This window comes from Hyaena hyaena, unplaced genomic scaffold (genome assembly GCF_003009895.1).
Source record: "Hyaena hyaena isolate Hyena2069 unplaced genomic scaffold, ASM300989v1 scaffold_248, whole genome shotgun sequence".
Classification (NCBI taxonomy): domain Eukaryota; kingdom Metazoa; phylum Chordata; class Mammalia; order Carnivora; family Hyaenidae; genus Hyaena; species Hyaena hyaena.
The window spans coordinates 118,386-134,644 of NW_024080881.1; the positions used below are offsets into that span (position 1 = coordinate 118,386).

The 16,259-nt window shown below is 59.7% G+C and overlaps 2 protein-coding genes across 5 annotated transcripts; one reads left to right on the forward strand and one right to left on the reverse strand.

The window, feature by feature from the left end:
* Positions 1 to 201: 201 nt before the first annotated feature.
* On the reverse strand, positions 202 to 9,512 carry BAD (BCL2 associated agonist of cell death). Its single transcript, XM_039244776.1, has 4 exons — positions 9,424 to 9,512; positions 8,942 to 9,136; positions 1,242 to 1,435; positions 202 to 704 (listed from the first exon to the last, which is right to left on the reverse strand). The coding sequence occupies exons 2-4, from the start codon at positions 9,126 to 9,128 to the stop codon at positions 579 to 581; spliced, it is 507 nt and encodes a 168-aa protein (XP_039100707.1). The 5' UTR covers positions 9,129 to 9,136; positions 9,424 to 9,512; the 3' UTR covers positions 202 to 578.
* Positions 9,513 to 9,609: 97 nt separating this feature from the next.
* GPR137 (G protein-coupled receptor 137) lies at positions 9,610 to 14,420 on the forward strand. 4 transcript variants are annotated; one of them, XM_039244772.1, is made up of 8 exons: positions 9,610 to 10,208; positions 11,382 to 11,753; positions 11,837 to 11,886; positions 12,612 to 12,837; positions 12,957 to 13,106; positions 13,276 to 13,404; positions 13,521 to 13,639; positions 13,954 to 14,420. In XM_039244772.1, exons 2-8 carry the CDS (start codon positions 11,397 to 11,399, stop codon positions 14,111 to 14,113), a joined length of 1,191 nt encoding a protein of 396 aa, XP_039100703.1. In that variant the 5' UTR covers positions 9,610 to 10,208; positions 11,382 to 11,396; the 3' UTR covers positions 14,114 to 14,420. The 4 variants fall into 4 exon arrangements, with proteins under 4 accessions (XP_039100703.1, XP_039100704.1, XP_039100706.1 ...); XM_039244773.1 differs by lacking the exon at positions 9,610 to 10,208 and adding an exon at positions 10,718 to 11,294; XM_039244775.1 differs by lacking the exon at positions 9,610 to 10,208 and having other exon boundaries at positions 10,718 to 11,753; positions 14,060 to 14,420.
* The last annotated feature ends 1,839 nt before the right edge of the window (positions 14,421 to 16,259 follow it).

Consider the following 16,259-nt stretch of genomic DNA (forward strand, 5'->3'; position numbering starts at 1 on the left):
TTAAAGATAAGGACCTGGAGGTCCCCAAGGCCAGGCAGCCCTGGCTCTGATCGCCGCCCGATCCCTTCCTGGTCTCGGTTCTAGGATGTCACTCAAAAAGAGTCTCCTTTTCCCTTATGTGTAAAACGGAGGCATCTTTTGAAACTGTCAGTGCTAGCGCCTCCCCTGCCAGCGAAGCCCCAAGAGACGGAGAGGGGAGACTCGGCGGCACAAACACGGGCTTTATTAGCACGTTTCGTTGCGAGCGATGGCCGGCACCGATACCGCGGAGGGGAGGGTTCCGGCGAAATTAAGGTTTCCTGGACTTGCAACTTGGCGCAGGCGCGCGCCGGGGGCGGGGTCACGGAGCCATTTCCGGTGGGTAAGGGCGGCTAAACTTCAAAACTTCCGACAGAGCCAAACCCCTCCATGCTCCTTGCACACACCGGAAGGGAATCAGGTTTGGGTCAGATCGTCTCCTTCGAAAAGGAAAGAACCGATCCTCTTTTCTGCAGAAGTCCCGCGAAAAAGACTTCCGCCCACACCCAAGATGGCAGCCGGAGGCGCCGGGAGCGGGGAGTTTCGGGATGTGGGACGGGTCATTGGGAGGGGGCGGAGCCTCCTCTCCCCAAGTTCCGATCCCACCAGGACTGGATGAAGCGCGTCCAGCTGGGGCTTTGCCGCATCTGCGTCGCTGTGCCCGCGCTCTTCGGGCGTGGAAGTCCCTTCGGGGTGGGAGGAGGAAAGGGTTAAATGAGTTAGCTTCCCCTGGCAGCCCGAGCCGGAGCCCTCCACCTCCGGAATCCCACCGCTGAGAAGCGGCGGACCCAAACACCATAGATCCCAGCATGCCCTGTACCGAGGGGCCCCCTGACCACTTTAGGCAGCTCCAAGGATCGCTTGGGCTTTTAGGAGTGAGACTGGTTAGATCCTGGACACTATGCCAGGGGTGCGAGGAGAGGACGCCTAGGACCCTGTAAGCGCCAGAGTCGGACACCTAGCATCTAGAAGACCGGACGGCAGTTCAAAAAAGTTATTCTGAAGTTGAGGCCTAAGAACCCGGATATCCGAAAAAGGCTGACCAGGAGCACAAGGACCAGCATGCCTCGCGCCCCCAAGGATTTGGGGAACCCGGGAGCTTTAGCTTTCTTTAGCACCGGCTGGACTACAGATACCGGCATGCCCTGGGACTCAGGAAGGATCCGGCCAGACGAGAGGTTCCGGAACTACAGATCCCGACATGCTTTGGGTCCGGCGCTCACCTTGAAGGAGCCCTGGAACTCGTCGCTCATCCTCCGGAGCTCACGGCCGTAGCGCAGGGCAGCACAGAGGTTGGGGGGCGCTGAGCGCGAGCGACCCCGGAAAGGGCTGGGCTCTTCCTCCTCCGTCCCTTCATCCTCCTCGGTCCCGGCGGGGTACGAGCTGTGGCGACTCCGTGTCTCCACAGCCCCAGCGCCTGCACAGGGGGCGGGGGCGATGTGAAATCTCAACTCCCCTGCGCACCCCCCACCCCCGCCTTGCCAAAGCCCTCAGCACCAGCTCCCCGCCCGCCGATGTCTCTGTGTGCACAGTATGGTCAGAGCCCCAGCTCAGTCCCTTTGTGTGTTAATCGAGGGAAGCTCATGGGGCTTTTGTGAAGATTCAAATTAACTTCTCCTTAATCCCACAAATCTTAATTGAACCCCAATAATGGAGCCAGGCCCTTAGTGTATTAAATGGCCTTCCTATGTGTCTACCACAAAATAAGAAAATAAGCAGTATAATTTTCAGCGCAAGACCACGGGGCCTCCCAGCCTTTCTGGAGACCAGTCCCCTGGATGAGGGGGTCTTCTGCCCCAAGCAGGGCTGAACTCCAGTTCTGCAACTGATCTGTGGGTGCCCGTTTGGTTCACTGTCTTGGCCTAGGGAGACCTTAGGCGCGGGGAGAACAAGAACCTATCCGCAACATACCTGTCCTTCCCAAAGTACTTGGCTTTGGAGAAAGTCTGGAAGGGTCTGTTGACTTCTTAAAGTAATGATCATGGGACACTTATACTGTGTGCTAGTCTCATTATGCTCTTGGCCGTCCTAAGAAATGAGTACTAACGCTGGCTCCCTTTTACAGATGAGAAGACAGAGGCTTAGAGAGTTGAGACTTGCCCAGGGTCACCCAATGTGGAGCTCTCACGCCGGAAGTCCCTAGAGGGTTGCTGGACTCCAGAGTCCAGTGACTTAGCCACTGAGCCACACCTCTTCCCTCATGGGATCACCCTTCAGCTCTCGGAGCTCATGTGTTTACCTCCCTCCGGGTGAGCATAAACCCATCCGCTACTGCCAGTGGCCGCAGAAGGGTCACAAAACAGAGTATGAAACTTTAAGCCAAAGTCATGCACAGCCGCCTCTAGCGTGTTGAGTTTGTCTGACCTGAGTACTGTGTGCCCCCCGCCCCCACCCCCTCTCCTGCCAACCCCAGCCCCACGTCCAGATCACAAAGACCTAGCACCACTCCCAGGAGCAAAACCCCAGAGCCACGTAATAGAGCACAAGGCGGCAGGGAGCAAAGGCGGACGAACACGTTCGTGGAACGCAGCAAGGCTGCGGGGCCTCCATGGAACCCAGCTCTGGATACACGTATGGCTAAAAAAGCCGAGAAGGGACGAGAATGCTGGATCCAGAAAGGCCTAGGCTAAGAGGAGGGATCACAGCTCCTGGCTGTTCTGAGCTTCACCAAAGTCCAGGCTTGGAGGTCAGGTGGGAACCCCAAAAAACCCTTTGAGGAGTAAGGAAGAAGTGGGGAACAGGAAGCTAAATCAGAAATCAAGATTGGGGGGAAGCCCCTGGGTGGCTCAGTTAAGCATCCGACCGGCTTAGGTCATGATCTCGTGGTTCATGAGTTCAAGCCCTGCGTCGGGCTCTGTGCTGACAGCTCAGAGCCTGGAGCCTGCTTCTGTCTCCTGCGTCTGTCTCTGTGCTGACAGCTCAGAGCCTGCCTGATTCTGTCTCCCTCTCTCTCTGCCCCTCCCCCGCTCACATTCTGAGTCTCCCTCTCTCTCTCAAAAATAAAAAAAAACATTAAAATAAATAAATAAATAAGAAATTGGGATTGGGGATACAGTTTGGAAGAGTCAGGAATAGAAAGACCCCTGATAAGAACAGGCTCACCTAAGGGGCACTTTCTAGTTCTGTGGGGGGCGGGCCCCACCTCAACCAGATTCCTGCTCTGTGATCTTGAGCCCTTTCCTAACCTGTTGGGGCCTCGCTGTCTTAGGGAAATGGGGGCAGTCCCCATCTCTGAGGACCACCCAATAACAGAGGAGAACAGGGGAGCACCATAATCTGCCCCTTTTGTATCCAGAAGCCTTCCGGCTTCCCAGTGGGGCTGACATCAAGTCCTGCCTATATTACAGATGAAAACACAGAGTCCCCTAGAAATGAGGCACTTGCCAGAGGCCACCTAGCTGGCTGACTACTTGCCTGGCAGCTTACGTGCTCAGGGAACGCAGCTGTTCTCCTTTGCTAGCTTTTACGAATGCACCACCTCACTTGACAGAACACAAGGTCCAAGACTCAGAAAATGAGTGGCTTGCAGGCGGGCACTGCCCCCTCGCCTGGGAATCAGAAAAAGCAGAAGGGCACCTGCCACGTCAGGGTGGAGGTGTCTCATGTGTATCAATTCATTATACCCCCGCACACCCTGTGAGGAAGGTTCCTCACTGTCCCCATTTTACAGAGGAGAAAACCAAGGCACAGAGAGGGTACATAACTTTCCCAATGTCACACAGCTAGTAGGCGGCAGAGCTAGGATCCAGACCCAACCAGTCTGGCTCCAGGGCTTACAGCCCCTAATGTGTGCTTAATGCCCCTGCCCCAGGTTCCCAATAGCGCACCGTGGGCCACCTTGGGGGTCCAGTGTGGGGAGGACACCTCTGGGCCTTCTGTGAGTGCCGGCTCTGGCCAGAGCCTGCCCTAGGGGTAGGGTATTTTTACCAAAGCCACGGATTTAGTAACGCCAAGCCAGCCATTGTCAAATGGCAGTCATTTGTGTAAACACCTTTTTTTTTTTTTTTTCTTAAACTGAGCTTTTAAATTTAGTGTCCTTCTCTCTACTGGAAAAAAAAAAAAAAACCTGAGGAATTTTCTGTGAAGTCCCTGGGGGACTGGACATGCTCACTCTGACCTATCCCGCCCTCAAATCAGCTCTCAGCCATGCACTTCCCTGGGCGGGGTGGAGGTGGTCTCTTCCCACTGCAGGGAAGTGAAGTGGGTGGGAGAGGGCGTGACTTCTGCCTGCGTGTGAGCTTGGGTGTGAGCTGGGCCTTGTGCACACACACCATGCACCATGCTCCTGGAGAGCCCGCCTGAGGCTGGGGTCGGGGAGCGGGAGAGGCCTCCGGCTGGAGGTGCCCCCAAGCCTCAGCAAAGCTTCAAGTTCTTTACCGTGGGGCTTCAGGGTCAGCGGGTGGGGCTGGCCACATCCACGGTCAGGCTTCCCATCCTCGCACACTTCATGAAATTAAAATAGTGGCGTTCCCCGGGGCACCTGGGTCGCTCAGTTGGTTAAGGGTCCAACTTGATTTCGGCTTCGATCATGATCTCATGGTTTGTGGGTTCAAGCAGCCTGCCTGGGATTCTCTCTCTCTTTCTGCCCTTCCCCTGCTCACACGCACCCTCACGCGTGCTCTCTCTCTCAAAATAAACACAAACTTAAAAAACAAAAAACAGTGGTTTCCAGGCAACTTGAGGCAGTGAAGCTTCCCCATTAGGCGGCGCTGGGTTTGGATCCTGCCTCTACCACACGCAGGTGCTCACACACTGCTCACCCCCGGGCAAGCAGAAGGGCAAGGCACGTGAGGCCTGTCTCCGCTTCCGGCCCCCGCTGGCTTCAGCCCAGACTCCCTGTCAACCCTCAAGCCATTTGGGGCACAAAAGTCCCTTACTGGCCTGCGAAGAACACAGCCCACCTTGCTCAGAGCTGATGAAACCACAAAACACTCTAAAGTAGGTGCTGGCAAACATTTTTTTTTGTAAAGGACCAGACAGTAAATATTTGGGGCACTACAGGCCACACAGGCTCTGTTGCAGCTATTCAACGCTGTGGTCACTGCTTGAAAGAAGCCATAAACAACACATCGTTGACTATGTTCGTGTATTCCACTCAAATTTAAAAAACATCAAAACCATTCTTAGCTCATGGGCTGACACACAAAGAAAATAGGGACCTAGCCGGTGGCTGTGGTTTGCTAACCCCTGCTCTAAACTCAACTGTGTCTGTCCTCTGCCTAAAACCTTCAGTGGCTCCCCACTGCCCAGTAGGTATAGTCCAAACTCCTTGGTGTGGCTTTCCAGGCCTTTATATTCTCGTTCTAACTTATACTTCACTTGTCTACCATCGGGGAGGCAGGGGGCAGGGGGGGGATGGGAAATTATTCAGTTCTCTACCTCCACCGAATAAATGAAAGCACTTTTCCTTGTATTGACTCATGGGATCCCTGCTACAACCCTATGAGGGAGGACTAGGTCTCTTCTCATTTTACAGATGGGAAAACTGAGGCAGACAGACAGTTAACTAGCCTGCTCAAGCTCAACCTGCTAATAGAAGGCAGAGTGACGTTTGAACCCTGTGGTCTGATTATGAGGTGTCCTTCTCTCCCTCTCTGCCGTCCACATGCCCACAGCTCGCCCCCCACCTGCCTGTCCCAGGCACTGGGCTAAGTGCTGAGGTTGTTACAGCCTCAGAGATCGCTGCCTCCCTGCCCTGGGGACATTTCCAGGGCAGTCCTGGCGGGGGCCAAGGGGCAAGGAATATGAAGAGTGACCATCTGGAAGGTTCGGTGCCTGTGGCTCTGGGAGGCCATGGGCACTTGTGCGTCTTTTATGGGGAAGTCACTGCTTTCTTAATTTTATTTTAATTTTATTTATTTATTTTTGAGAGAGAGAGAAGGAACAAGTGAGCAAAGAGCAGAGAAGGGGAAGAGAGAGAGAGAGAGAGAGAGAGAGAGAGAGAAGCAGGGCTCACCTGAAGTGGGGCTCAAGCTCACTTGATGTGGGACTCGAACCCACAGACTGTGAAATCATGACCTGAGCTGAAATCAGACGCTTAACTGACAGAGCCACCCAGGTGCCCCATATTTCATCTTATTTTTTATTTTTAGTTTGTGTATTTATTTTTGAGACAGGGAAAGACAGAGTGCGAGCAGGGAAGCGGCAGAGAGAGAGGGAGACACAGAATCTGAAACCTGGTGTCTGAGCTGTCAGCACAGAGCCCAACGCGGGGCTTGAACCACGAACCGCAAGATCATGACCTGAGGCGAAGTTGGACGCTTAACTTAAGACTGAGCCCCCCAGGTGCCCCTAATTTGCTTTTTAGACATTGAAAATGAAATCAAAAGTTTAAGAACCTCTGTGCAGGCGTCTCCTCCGTCACCTTCTCTGCTGCTGCCTTCCTCGCGCTCCCTCTGCTCCTTATCGCTGCTTGACTATTCGCACTCCCCGCTCCCGCATCTAGTTTCTCAGGCTGTGTCCCCTCTGGCTCTGGCTCCGGAGTCTTAAGCACCCCCAACCCCCTGTCCTCATCCATCCGAGGGACCCCAGGGGTCCTTCCCCCTCACAGCCACCTGCTCCCTGCCCCGCCCTCTCCAGCCCTGCCCTCACTGTCAGCCCCATGGACGGAAGCTTCAATCACTCCACCCCAAGCCTCCCACCTCCTTCCTGGCTGGCCCCCCACCTCGGGAGCCCACTCTGGTGATGCTAGAACTCCCGCGGCAAGCTTACACCCCAGCGGACCATTCCCTCCCCTGCAGGCCCGCTCAAGCACCCCTCCCCAGCTGGGCTGAGACAGACACCGCTCTGCTTAAACTGCCAACTCCCTGCCTGCCCCCACGGGCACCCACCAGCCGCCGGTGCGCCTGGAGGAAACCACGGCCATGCCGCCTCCACTGAAATCCGTGGCCGCCAAACCCAGTGGTGCCCTTGACAGCGCCCAGCACACCGTGCACGCCTCACGCTTGGGGAGAGTCAACCACTTTAACCCTGATCCTCTCTCCTTCACCCCCCAGCCTTCCTTCCCTCCACCCTTACTCCTGGCTCAGGACTTGGCTTCCTTTCCTGGAGAAACCAGAAGCACCCGCAAGAGAAACTTCTACTTGTTTCCACGAAGTATCTACCAACCACGACGCACACACCCAGGTCCACTGCCCTGTGTTTAGCTGAGCCACTCTTCCCTGGGGCACCGGCCCTTGCCTGTCTACACTCAGGGCCTGTCTACACTCGCTCCCTGGGCCTCCCAGAACCCTACAGCAGTGATGGACGGCTCCCATGCCTGTAAATCCCATCTGGAAATATCCCTGCTAGAAACCTCCAGCTGGGTGCCCCAGAGGCACATCTAACCTGACCTGCTCCTGACTGTGGCGCAGTTCTGCCCAAGGTAAGAGCAGCTCTGTCCTTCCTGGTGCCCGAGCTGGATTCCTGGCAGCCACTCCTGACGCCTCTCTTTCCCTCCTGCCCCGCGTCCAGTAGGCTGGCAAACCCTGCCGGTTCTACCTTCAGAATAAACCCAGAGTCCCACTATTTACCACGTCCATTGCCAGCCCGACAGGCCGTCTTCCTCCCACGCAGGGGCTCAACCGGCAGCCTCCCCTGTGTGGCGCACGGCTTTACCCCACTGCAGATGGGTCTCGACTCGGGGGCCCTGGTGGTTCTCTGGGTCCCAAACCGATTGGCCCTGCCTGGGCCCCAAGTGAAAGCCAAGGTCCTTACACTGGCCTTTGAGGCCGGGCCCAGCTGCCCCTCCCCCATTAATCCCTCACTGCGTCCCACACAGGGGCCTAGAAGGCGTCCTGCCCCCAGGGCCTTTGCATTTGCCCTTCCTTCTAGGGGCAGGGTGCGCCCCTCACCATTTCCAACCCCTGCCCCACGCTGCTTCTTCCCGTGGGTGGACCCTGACCACCTCCCCCACCCCCTGCACTCCAGGTTCCAAAGAGAAAGTAACCACTGTTCCTTGCGCTGCCACCCAGCGCCTGTCATCTTATGACACTATCATGTATTTGTTTGTTTACCGCTCGTCTCTACGGCTCAGCCCTCCACCAGGGCAAGGGCTTTTAGCGCTTTTGTTCACCGCTGGGCCCCTGGCAGCTGGAACAGCACGTGGCACTAACTAAGCACTTGATCTAGGGGCTGAGGAGGGGGCTGGAAAGCTGCTGCGAGCGAGTGCAAAGATTCGGATGTTAAAGAAGGGAAAGCAAGTCCGTGGAGTTGAGCATGCAGGCTGGGGAGGGCTCAGGAAGCCTTCTTGTTCCTGCACATGGGGAGGGGGGTCTTTGAGGCTTCAGCAGGTTAGGGATCGGGGTTTTGTTTTCAGGTCTCCCTATGGTTCTCCTGGGCGCAAGACCTAGGCGGGGCACCAGGGAGGTGGGCGCTGCTGAGAAGTGGCCACTGTTCTCCATGCCTCCATCTCAGCACTGGGTCCCCTTGGCCGGTGTGGACAGACCTGCTGCCTGGATGGGCTGACTGTCTCTTGGGGTCACTTGCTCCTGGCAACTGCCAAGGATGGCCCCGGGATGGGGGAAGGGGTGAGTCACCCGGCAGGAAAGAACATACCTAGGGCTCAGGCACAATTTCAGGGAAGATGCAAAGCCCAGGGCAGGGCACCGTGGAGTCTTCTAGCCCTGCTTCCTACCAACAGCCAAATAAGTGTGACCTTAGGCAAGTCACTTCCCCTTTCTGGCTCACTGCCTGCCTCTAGGTGATTTCTGGTCCTACGCCAACGGCTATGCTCTTTGAGCATTTACTATGCGCTGCCACTATCATTAAGTGCTTCCTATATATTTCTGCTAATCATCCCAACAGCCCTCCAGTGGTGGTGATTATTTGCTCTGTTTTATGGAAGAGGAAACTCAAGTGCAGAGGAGGTCAGGGATTTATTCCAAGCCACCCAGTGAGTGTGGATACGGCTGGGATGCCGGTGGTTGGGGGGGTGACTACCTACCTCCATGGCGGTTGCTGCTGGCCGGCTGCCCCTGCTGGGGACCTGCTTCTCCGAGGAGGCCTGGGGCCGTCCGCTGGTGTTTGCCAAGGCCTGGGGGCTGGTCCCCTGGGGGGCTGGGGCCCAGGCCCCTATCTGTAGGGCTGGAGTCTTCCTGCTCACTGGGCTCAAACTCTGGGATCTGGAACATGCTCTGGGCTGTGGGGGCAAGACGGTAGGTAGTTAGGGCACAGCGGGGGGCATATGGTGGTCGCTGAAGGGAGGGGACGGCAGATGCCTCTGGTTCCATCTCCCACCTTAGAGCCCCAGGTCCACCCTGCCCCCCAGGCTCCCGTCTATGCGCGGAGTCTAGCTGGGCAGCTCGCTCGGCCTGTCCCCCCACGACCTAAATCTCCTCTTTTGGACCCTTGGTGCTGTGAAGCGGTCCCAGGCCCCTACCTAGGCCCCGGCCCAACCTGCCCTCGGTGAGGGCACACAAGCCTTACCCCAAGCCCGATCTCGAGGCCCCTGACCCGGGCCTGCCGCCTCCCTCTAGTACTGAGGGAGCCCGGCCCTAGTTGCCTGGGCAACGGGAACTGTCACCGACCCGGCCCAATCAGCTCTTGAAATGTCACCAGGCCGGGCCAGGGGGCGTGGCCGCTTCCGACCCAGTCTCCGCCCCCGCCGCGGGACTTGCTCCCAGCCCGCCGCCTTCGTCCTGGGTCCCTTCCTCGCCTCCCGCTGCTCAGTTCCCGACGTCCCTGTGCCTGGGACGTGTGTGGGAGCGGTTAAGGGATTCTCTGGGGTCCCCATTTGAAACCTGGAGACCAGCTTCTGCTGACAAGCCCTTCCACCCTCTGGACTTTAGTTTCCACCCCTGTAAGATGGGGATAATGACACCTCCCTTAGGAGCCAGTGAACTTTGTAAACCGAGTGGTGATTACTGTGGGTGAAAGCACTTGGCAAAGCTTCAGTTGAAGCTCAGCCATCGGATGCAGTCGTTGTTGCTGTTGCCACTGCTCTACCTGGATGCAATTGTCGTTGCTGTTGTCACTGCTCCGTGTGGACTGGGTAGCTGGGGTCGGGAAGTCCCGCTCCCTCTTCCCCCACAGTGGAAACCTCGCACCGCCCGCCTCGGGGGCACTACTCCCCGCGCCAGCCCTGCAGAGCTCGAGATAAGCGAGGGAGCCTCCTCCCCGGCAGGATGACTGCCCCGGCGGAGAAGAGAGGGCCCCGCTGTGGGTGACCGTAGGACTCGCGGGGGCTTCGCGCCGGGCAGGCAGCCGGCCAGGTGAGCTGGGACCGCGGCCGGCCGGGGCGTGGGGCGGGCGTGCCTCGGGAGGACTGCGGGGCCCTGCGGGTGAAGCCCCAGGGGGGGGCGGGGCCCGGGGGCCATCTTGGCTGTGGGCGGAAGTTTCCTTGGGAGAGCCGGTGAGGGGAGGTTGTTGCCGCCCCCGGGCCGGCCGGCGCGATCCCGATTTGAAGACGGGGAAGAGAAGCATGGGAACTGGCCGTCCCCCAAACAAACAAGGGCCTGTGGCTCTGGGCCCGGCCCAGCCGGACGCCCGCCGGATGCGCTTTTGCGCCAGCGTCTCGGTCTCCCGCTGCCTCTAGTAACCCCTGGCGCCCGCCGGCGGCGCAGCTCGCGCCAATTCTCGAACCGCTCAGCGCCGGGCGCGGCGCGACTCGGCGCGCAGCTGCGGAGCTGGTGGGGGCCGGACCCTGCGCGATTAGCGTAGTCTACGGCGCCCGCGCAGGCGCAGGCGCAGGCGCAGGAGGGGGCGGAGCAGCGAGAGCCGGGGAGCTGGGGAGCCGGAGCCCCGGGTCCCAGCGACCAGAGCCGGCTCCCCCAGCGGCGTCTGAGGACCCGGCGTCGGCCTCCTCCCGCCCCGCGAGGCCGGAGAGTGGATGCAGTGGGGGGTCGGGTGGGGGACAGCGTCGGAATCCCGAGGACAGAAGGCAGAGGCCGTCCCCAATCCGGATTATTGGAGGGGAGAGAGACCCCCCAGTGTGGGGAGGGGGAGAGCTGGGCATTGAGCGCCCCCCGCAGCGCCCGCTGCCCTCAGCCACAAGGGTATATCTGCCGGCTCTCCCCCTCCTGCCGAGACGACTCGAACGACCAAGGCCAGGGACCCCTGTCCTTCAGCCTCTGCTCACCCCTCCACCCCCCCCCCGCCCCGTCCCCGCTCTGGGACTGGCCCAGGGAGGAGACCCTGCCCACCTCCCGCCTCTGCTCTCGAGAGGGACTGTCGTTCCACGCCCCAGAGTTGGGGGCCCGGGCCCCAGGCTGCCTGAGCCCCGCTGCAAGGGCAGGGCCCCTCTGTTTGAGGAGGAAGGGCCTGGCGAGTCGCAGCTTCTTTCCTCCTGAGCTCCCCAGGTCTGTCTGCACCCTGCAACTCCCACCCCTCCGTATTTATTTCCCTGGCCCCCTGCCAGCCCCTCCATCTCTTTCTCTGGGATTCAGGCCTCCCTTCCTGACATGGAGAGTAACCTGTCTGGCCTGGTGCCGGCTGCTGGGCTGGTGCCTGCGCTGCCTCCTGCCGTGACCCTGGGGCTGACTGCGGCCTACACCACTCTGTACGCCCTGCTCTTCTTCTCGGTCTATGCCCAACTCTGGCTGGTGCTCCTATATGGGCATAAGCGTCTCAGCTATCAGACGGTGTTCCTGGCACTCTGTTTGCTCTGGGCTGCCTTGCGTACCACCCTCTTCTCCTTCTACTTCCGAGATACCCCCCGAGCCAACCGTCTGGGACCCCTGCCCTTTTGGCTTCTCTACTGCTGCCCTGTCTGCCTGCAGTTCTTCACACTGACACTTATGAACCTCTACTTTGCCCAGGTAACCATGGTAATGGGTGGGGGTGGGCCGCCGGGTGGCAAGCCCCAAGAGTCCAGAGGAATGATGGGCATCTCTGCTCCCAGGTTGTGTTCAAGGCCAAGGCCAAGCGCCGGCCGGAGATGAGCCGAGGCTTGTAAGTACACGGGACACACGGGCACATCCTCCAGGCCAGGGGCAGGGAGCAGGCTGGCGTCCCTTTCTTGCCCCCATCCCGTGCAGGGCTGAGGCGAGGACGATTTAGGAACTGTTTGCGAAAGAGCTTGGAAAAGTTAGGCACCTGCTGCACACGGCTCAGCCAAGGCCTTGTACCTGTGAAGGAAAGGATCATAGAAACAGTGATGGTGGTGTGAAGGGAGAGGGTCCCAGTGTCTTCCATGATCGAAGGAGGGCTGGGGGCTCCGGCCCTTGGAAGCCCCAGGCTGCACTTCACGGTGACCTTGGGCAGTGGCGATAAGCCTGTCGTTTGTATAATGTCTTAACGGCTTATTGAGAGCTTTCACAAACGTTTACAACCTGTTCATGAGGCTGTTCTTATCCCCACTTGAGAGATTAGGACACTGAGGCCCAGCAAGGTAAAGCCACATGTTCAAGGTCAATAGATCTGACAGAAGGCAGGGTCAGGGCTTATGTCCAGATTTCCGACTCTCAGTCCCATGCTCAGTCCACAGTGCCATTGCTGTCAGTCGGGTCTGACCTCACTGGGCCTCAGTTTCCCCCTCTGTGAGACTGGAGAGCCAGGCTTCAGACAGCGTTGGCCTGGATTGGTACCGATTGACACTGGGGCTGCCTGCGGGAGTTTGGGTGGTCAGCGGGCGCTAGGGATGGTGGTCTGGGGCTGACTGTGCTACGGGGCTGCAGGCTGGCTGTCCGAGGGGCCTTCGTGGGGGCCTCGCTGCTCTTTCTGCTGGTGAACGTGCTGTGTGCCGTGCTGTCCCGCCGGCGCCGGGCACAGCCCTGGGCCCTCCTGCTGGTGCGAGTCCTGGTGAGCGACTCCCTCTTTGTCATCTGCGCGCTGTCTCTTGCTGCCTGCCTCTGCCTTGTCGCCCGGCGGGCGCCCTCCACCAGCATCTACCTGGAGGCCAAGGTAGGGCCACAAGCCCTGATACCCGGGTGCCCTTAAGGGTATTCCTGCAGTGGTTCTCAGGGTGGGGAGGAAGCTGGAGCCTCCCTTCCCTGAGAGTCTCCTCTCGTCATCTCTGCCAGGGGACCAGTGTGTGCCAGGCGGCTGCGATGGGTGGCGCCATGGTCCTACTGTATGCCAGCCGGGCCTGCTACAACCTGGCAGCCCTGGCCTTGGCCCCCCGGAGCCGGCTGGATGCCTTCGATTATGACTGGTACAATGTCTCTGACCAGGTGGGCGTTCAGCACGTCTGCCGCCTCCTCAGCAGCCATGGCTTTTGGCACCCCCCCATTGGGTTCAGCTCTGTCTGGGTGCCCCCTCCCTCCCCCCCCCCCCCCCCCCCCCCCCCCGGCCCCCGCTGCCAGCACGACCGCGGATTGACACCACTCCGTGCCTTCCTAGGCGGACCTGGTGAATGACCTGGGGAACAAAGGCTACCTGGTGTTTGGCCTCATCCTCTTTGTGTGGGAGCTGCTGCCCACCACCCTGCTGGTGGGCTTCTTCCGGGTGCACCGGCCCCCGCAGGACCTGGTGAGGGCCGGTGGTGAGGGGTGGGTGCTGGGAATCCCTGGGCTGGAGTCTGGCCGGGCCGTGGGAAGCCAGCTGGGGCGGGCAGGAGAAAGCATGATGGCGGCTTCCTCCCCCAGAGCACCAGCCGCATCCTCAATGGGCAGGTCTTTGGCTCCCGTTCCTACTTCTTCGACCGGGCTGGGCACTGCGAGGACGAGGGCTGCTCCTGGGAGCGTGGCCGGAGCGAGAGCACCAGGTAGGAGCCCCCGGGGCCGCCTCACATCCTCTGGGCTCCCAGCTTGCCCCATTGAGCCATGGGGACCTCGAGCCTGGTCTTGCCACTTTCCTCTTGACCCCACCCCGGCCATGGCCCCCATTTCCTGTCTGTACTAGGTAAGGTCCCCTCTGGTTCCCATCTCCCCATTCCAAGATGCAGCCTGCCACGGTCCAGAGGGTGCAAGCCCTGGGTGCTGGAAAGCTGGGGCACCGGGCCCTCTCTCCCTCCCCCAGCTGTTGTGAATGCGGCCCCGGTCACTGCCTGGGGACCGACCCTTGCTTTTCTGCCTACAGCATGTCAGGCAGCCTAGGCTCCGGCAGCTGGTATGGCGCCATCGGGCGGGAGCCAGCCTGGTGCGGGGGCAGCCAGACGCGGACCACTCCTCTGCTCTTCTCCCAGGTGCTGGGACCAGGTGGCCACCACCACAGTCTCTACTCCACCCCACAGACGTGATCCCCTTCTGCCCTCCCCCTAGGACACCTAGACCCCAGTCCTCCCATCCCAGGTCTCCCCCACCCCCGCCCTGTGCCAAGTTCACCTGCCGCTATCTTGCCCAGGATCGTGGGAGGCTGTGGCCGCCTCTTCCCCCTGGCCAGCTCCTTGCTACTTTTGTCGTAGTGAGCTTGTGCTGTCCCCTAGGATGGGGGGCATGGCCCTGGCTGCCAGATGCACCTTGGCGTGACCTGCCGCCTTGCTTCTACACTGGAGCCAGCTACCTCCTCTGCACCTAACACTCAATAAACAGTGTCTGTGCCCCTCATCCGTTCACGGTCTATCACTTGTCTGCTCTATGTTCCTCGCACCGTCGCGTCCTCAGCTGAAGGCTGATCAGACTTGGGCCGAGCAGGGGTCACTTACCCTACAGGCTGGTGGGCGGGGAGAGGCAGAGGCCTACAGTCCAAGGGGAAAGGGGGCCAGAAAAGCCTGTTCCTCTCCAGTCTCCTCACTTGAACAATTTCTACTCTTTCCTCAAAACCTGCTTCAAACCTCATCTCGTTTATGAAGCCTTTCATCTCCAGGCCAGGGAGCCGTTTCCCCCCTCCTGGGGTCTGCGACACCACAATTGCATGTCTGTTAATGCCAGTTACCTTCGCTGGATTGGGATTTCCGGAAACAATTTTGTTGTTTTCTTTCCCTGTCATCCTGCCCAACCTGGCTGGCATTCAGGGCCAGGGGCTAGTCCAGGGCCGTGGTGCACTTGGCCTGTGACTGAGGAGCCCCCACTTCCCTACCAGGTGTAGAATTGGCCAGATAGTTGGGCTGCCCCTGCAGAGTCTGCCTGGTGGCCCTGCCTGGCTGCCCCTAATGTCATGGTCACTGTCTTCTCCTGCCATAGTCTTGACAGATCTGTCATCTGCCCCATGGCTGGGAGTCATTTGTCAGAGGACCTTGCCCCTGTCCACATACCTGGTCATCACACCTCCTCGTCGTTCCTGGGGCCTAGTACTGATCCTGTCTGGAAACTCTTGGGATTATCCTGGGCATCAGGCCTTCAGGGCCTCCAGAGAAGATAACTGAGACTCAATCAGCTTGAGGCGGAACAGTGACTTTTTGTTGAAAGGAAACTAGCATTTGTAGGGCACTTTATTGTGTGTGCTGGCCTCGGTTTTGAGCATTTACAAATACTGACCTTTAATGCTCAGAACATCACTCTGAGGTGGTAATTAATCATCCCCTTTTCCGTAAACGGAGACTGGGAAGCTCCTGAGAGCGCGGTAACCCGCTACGCCCTCTACTGGCAGGGGGTGGTCAGCCTTAGAGCCCAGGCTTCAAACCACCCACTGTGAGGGCTGAAGACCCCAGCCTAGAGGATTTTTGGAGAGATAGGGGTTGTAAAGAAGTGGGTGAGAACAGAGAGGCGAGTAGTTCCAAGGCCTGCCGGAGCCCTGGCTGTTCAGGCAGTGAGGCGGGGTAGGGGTGGGGGGTGCCGGCACCAGTCCCATGCTGGGATGGCCATGGAGGTGAGGACCAGGGGACGGGGCAGGAGGTGCCCCGGCATGACTTTCCAGAACCGGGTGCCAGCCCTCCCTCAGCCAATTCCAGGTTGTTTCAGTGGATCGCCCACCCCTTTGTCCCGCGGGGCCGCCTCCCTCAGGATTGCTGAGCCCAAGGGCCAGGCAGTCCCCAGGGGCGGGGAGTTGAGGGCCGTAATGGGGCTGGGAGATGCTGGGAGGTTAGCGTGGCGCCTGTCCGGAGAGGTGAGCCGGCAGATGTCCAAGCTGGGGCCGTGCCGCTGGCCACACTGGATGGCCGGCGGGGCAGTACCAGGACTCCAGTCTGAGACTCCAAGCCGGACCCAGCGACGGCCCCTCTCGGGCTCCTCCGCCCTTCACCTGCCGAGAACCGCCGGACTTGGGGGGCTGGGCGGCCTCAGGTAAGGGGCGGCAGGGCCCGGCGCCGGCGGCGAGGGCGCGGCACGGAGGGAGGCGCGGCGCTGGAGGGGTTAAACTTGGAAGGAGGGGGGCTTCTGGCGGCGGGAGGGGGGGGTCCCAGCCCCGGCGGCCGCCCGCTCCGCCCCTGCCGCCGCCGCCGCCTCCGCGGCCCAGCCGGCACCGGCGAGGCCGCGCGGGAGCCCGGGCCGCAGCCGCAGCCGCAGCCG

Excerpts from the sequence above, each read along its gene's own strand:
- BAD (XM_039244776.1), bottom strand. The coding sequence starts at position 9,128 with ATGTTCCAGATCCCAGAGTTTGAGCCCAGTGAGCAGGAAGACTCCAGC. Across the intron at positions 1,436-8,941 it reads CAGCAGCAACCGCCATGGAG|GCGCTGGGGCTGTGGAGACA; the intron begins GTAGGTAGTCAC and ends CCCCCTGTGCAG. Across the intron at positions 705-1,241 it reads AGTTCCAGGGCTCCTTCAAG|GGACTTCCACGCCCGAAGAG; the intron begins GTGAGCGCCGGA and ends CCCACCCCGAAG.
- GPR137 (XM_039244772.1), top strand. The coding sequence starts at position 11,397 with ATGGAGAGTAACCTGTCTGGCCTGGTGCCGGCTGCTGGGCTGGTGCCT. Across the intron at positions 13,405-13,520 it reads ACCGGCCCCCGCAGGACCTG|AGCACCAGCCGCATCCTCAA; the intron begins GTGAGGGCCGGT and ends TTCCTCCCCCAG. Across the intron at positions 13,640-13,953 it reads GGCCGGAGCGAGAGCACCAG|CATGTCAGGCAGCCTAGGCT; the intron begins GTAGGAGCCCCC and ends TTCTGCCTACAG.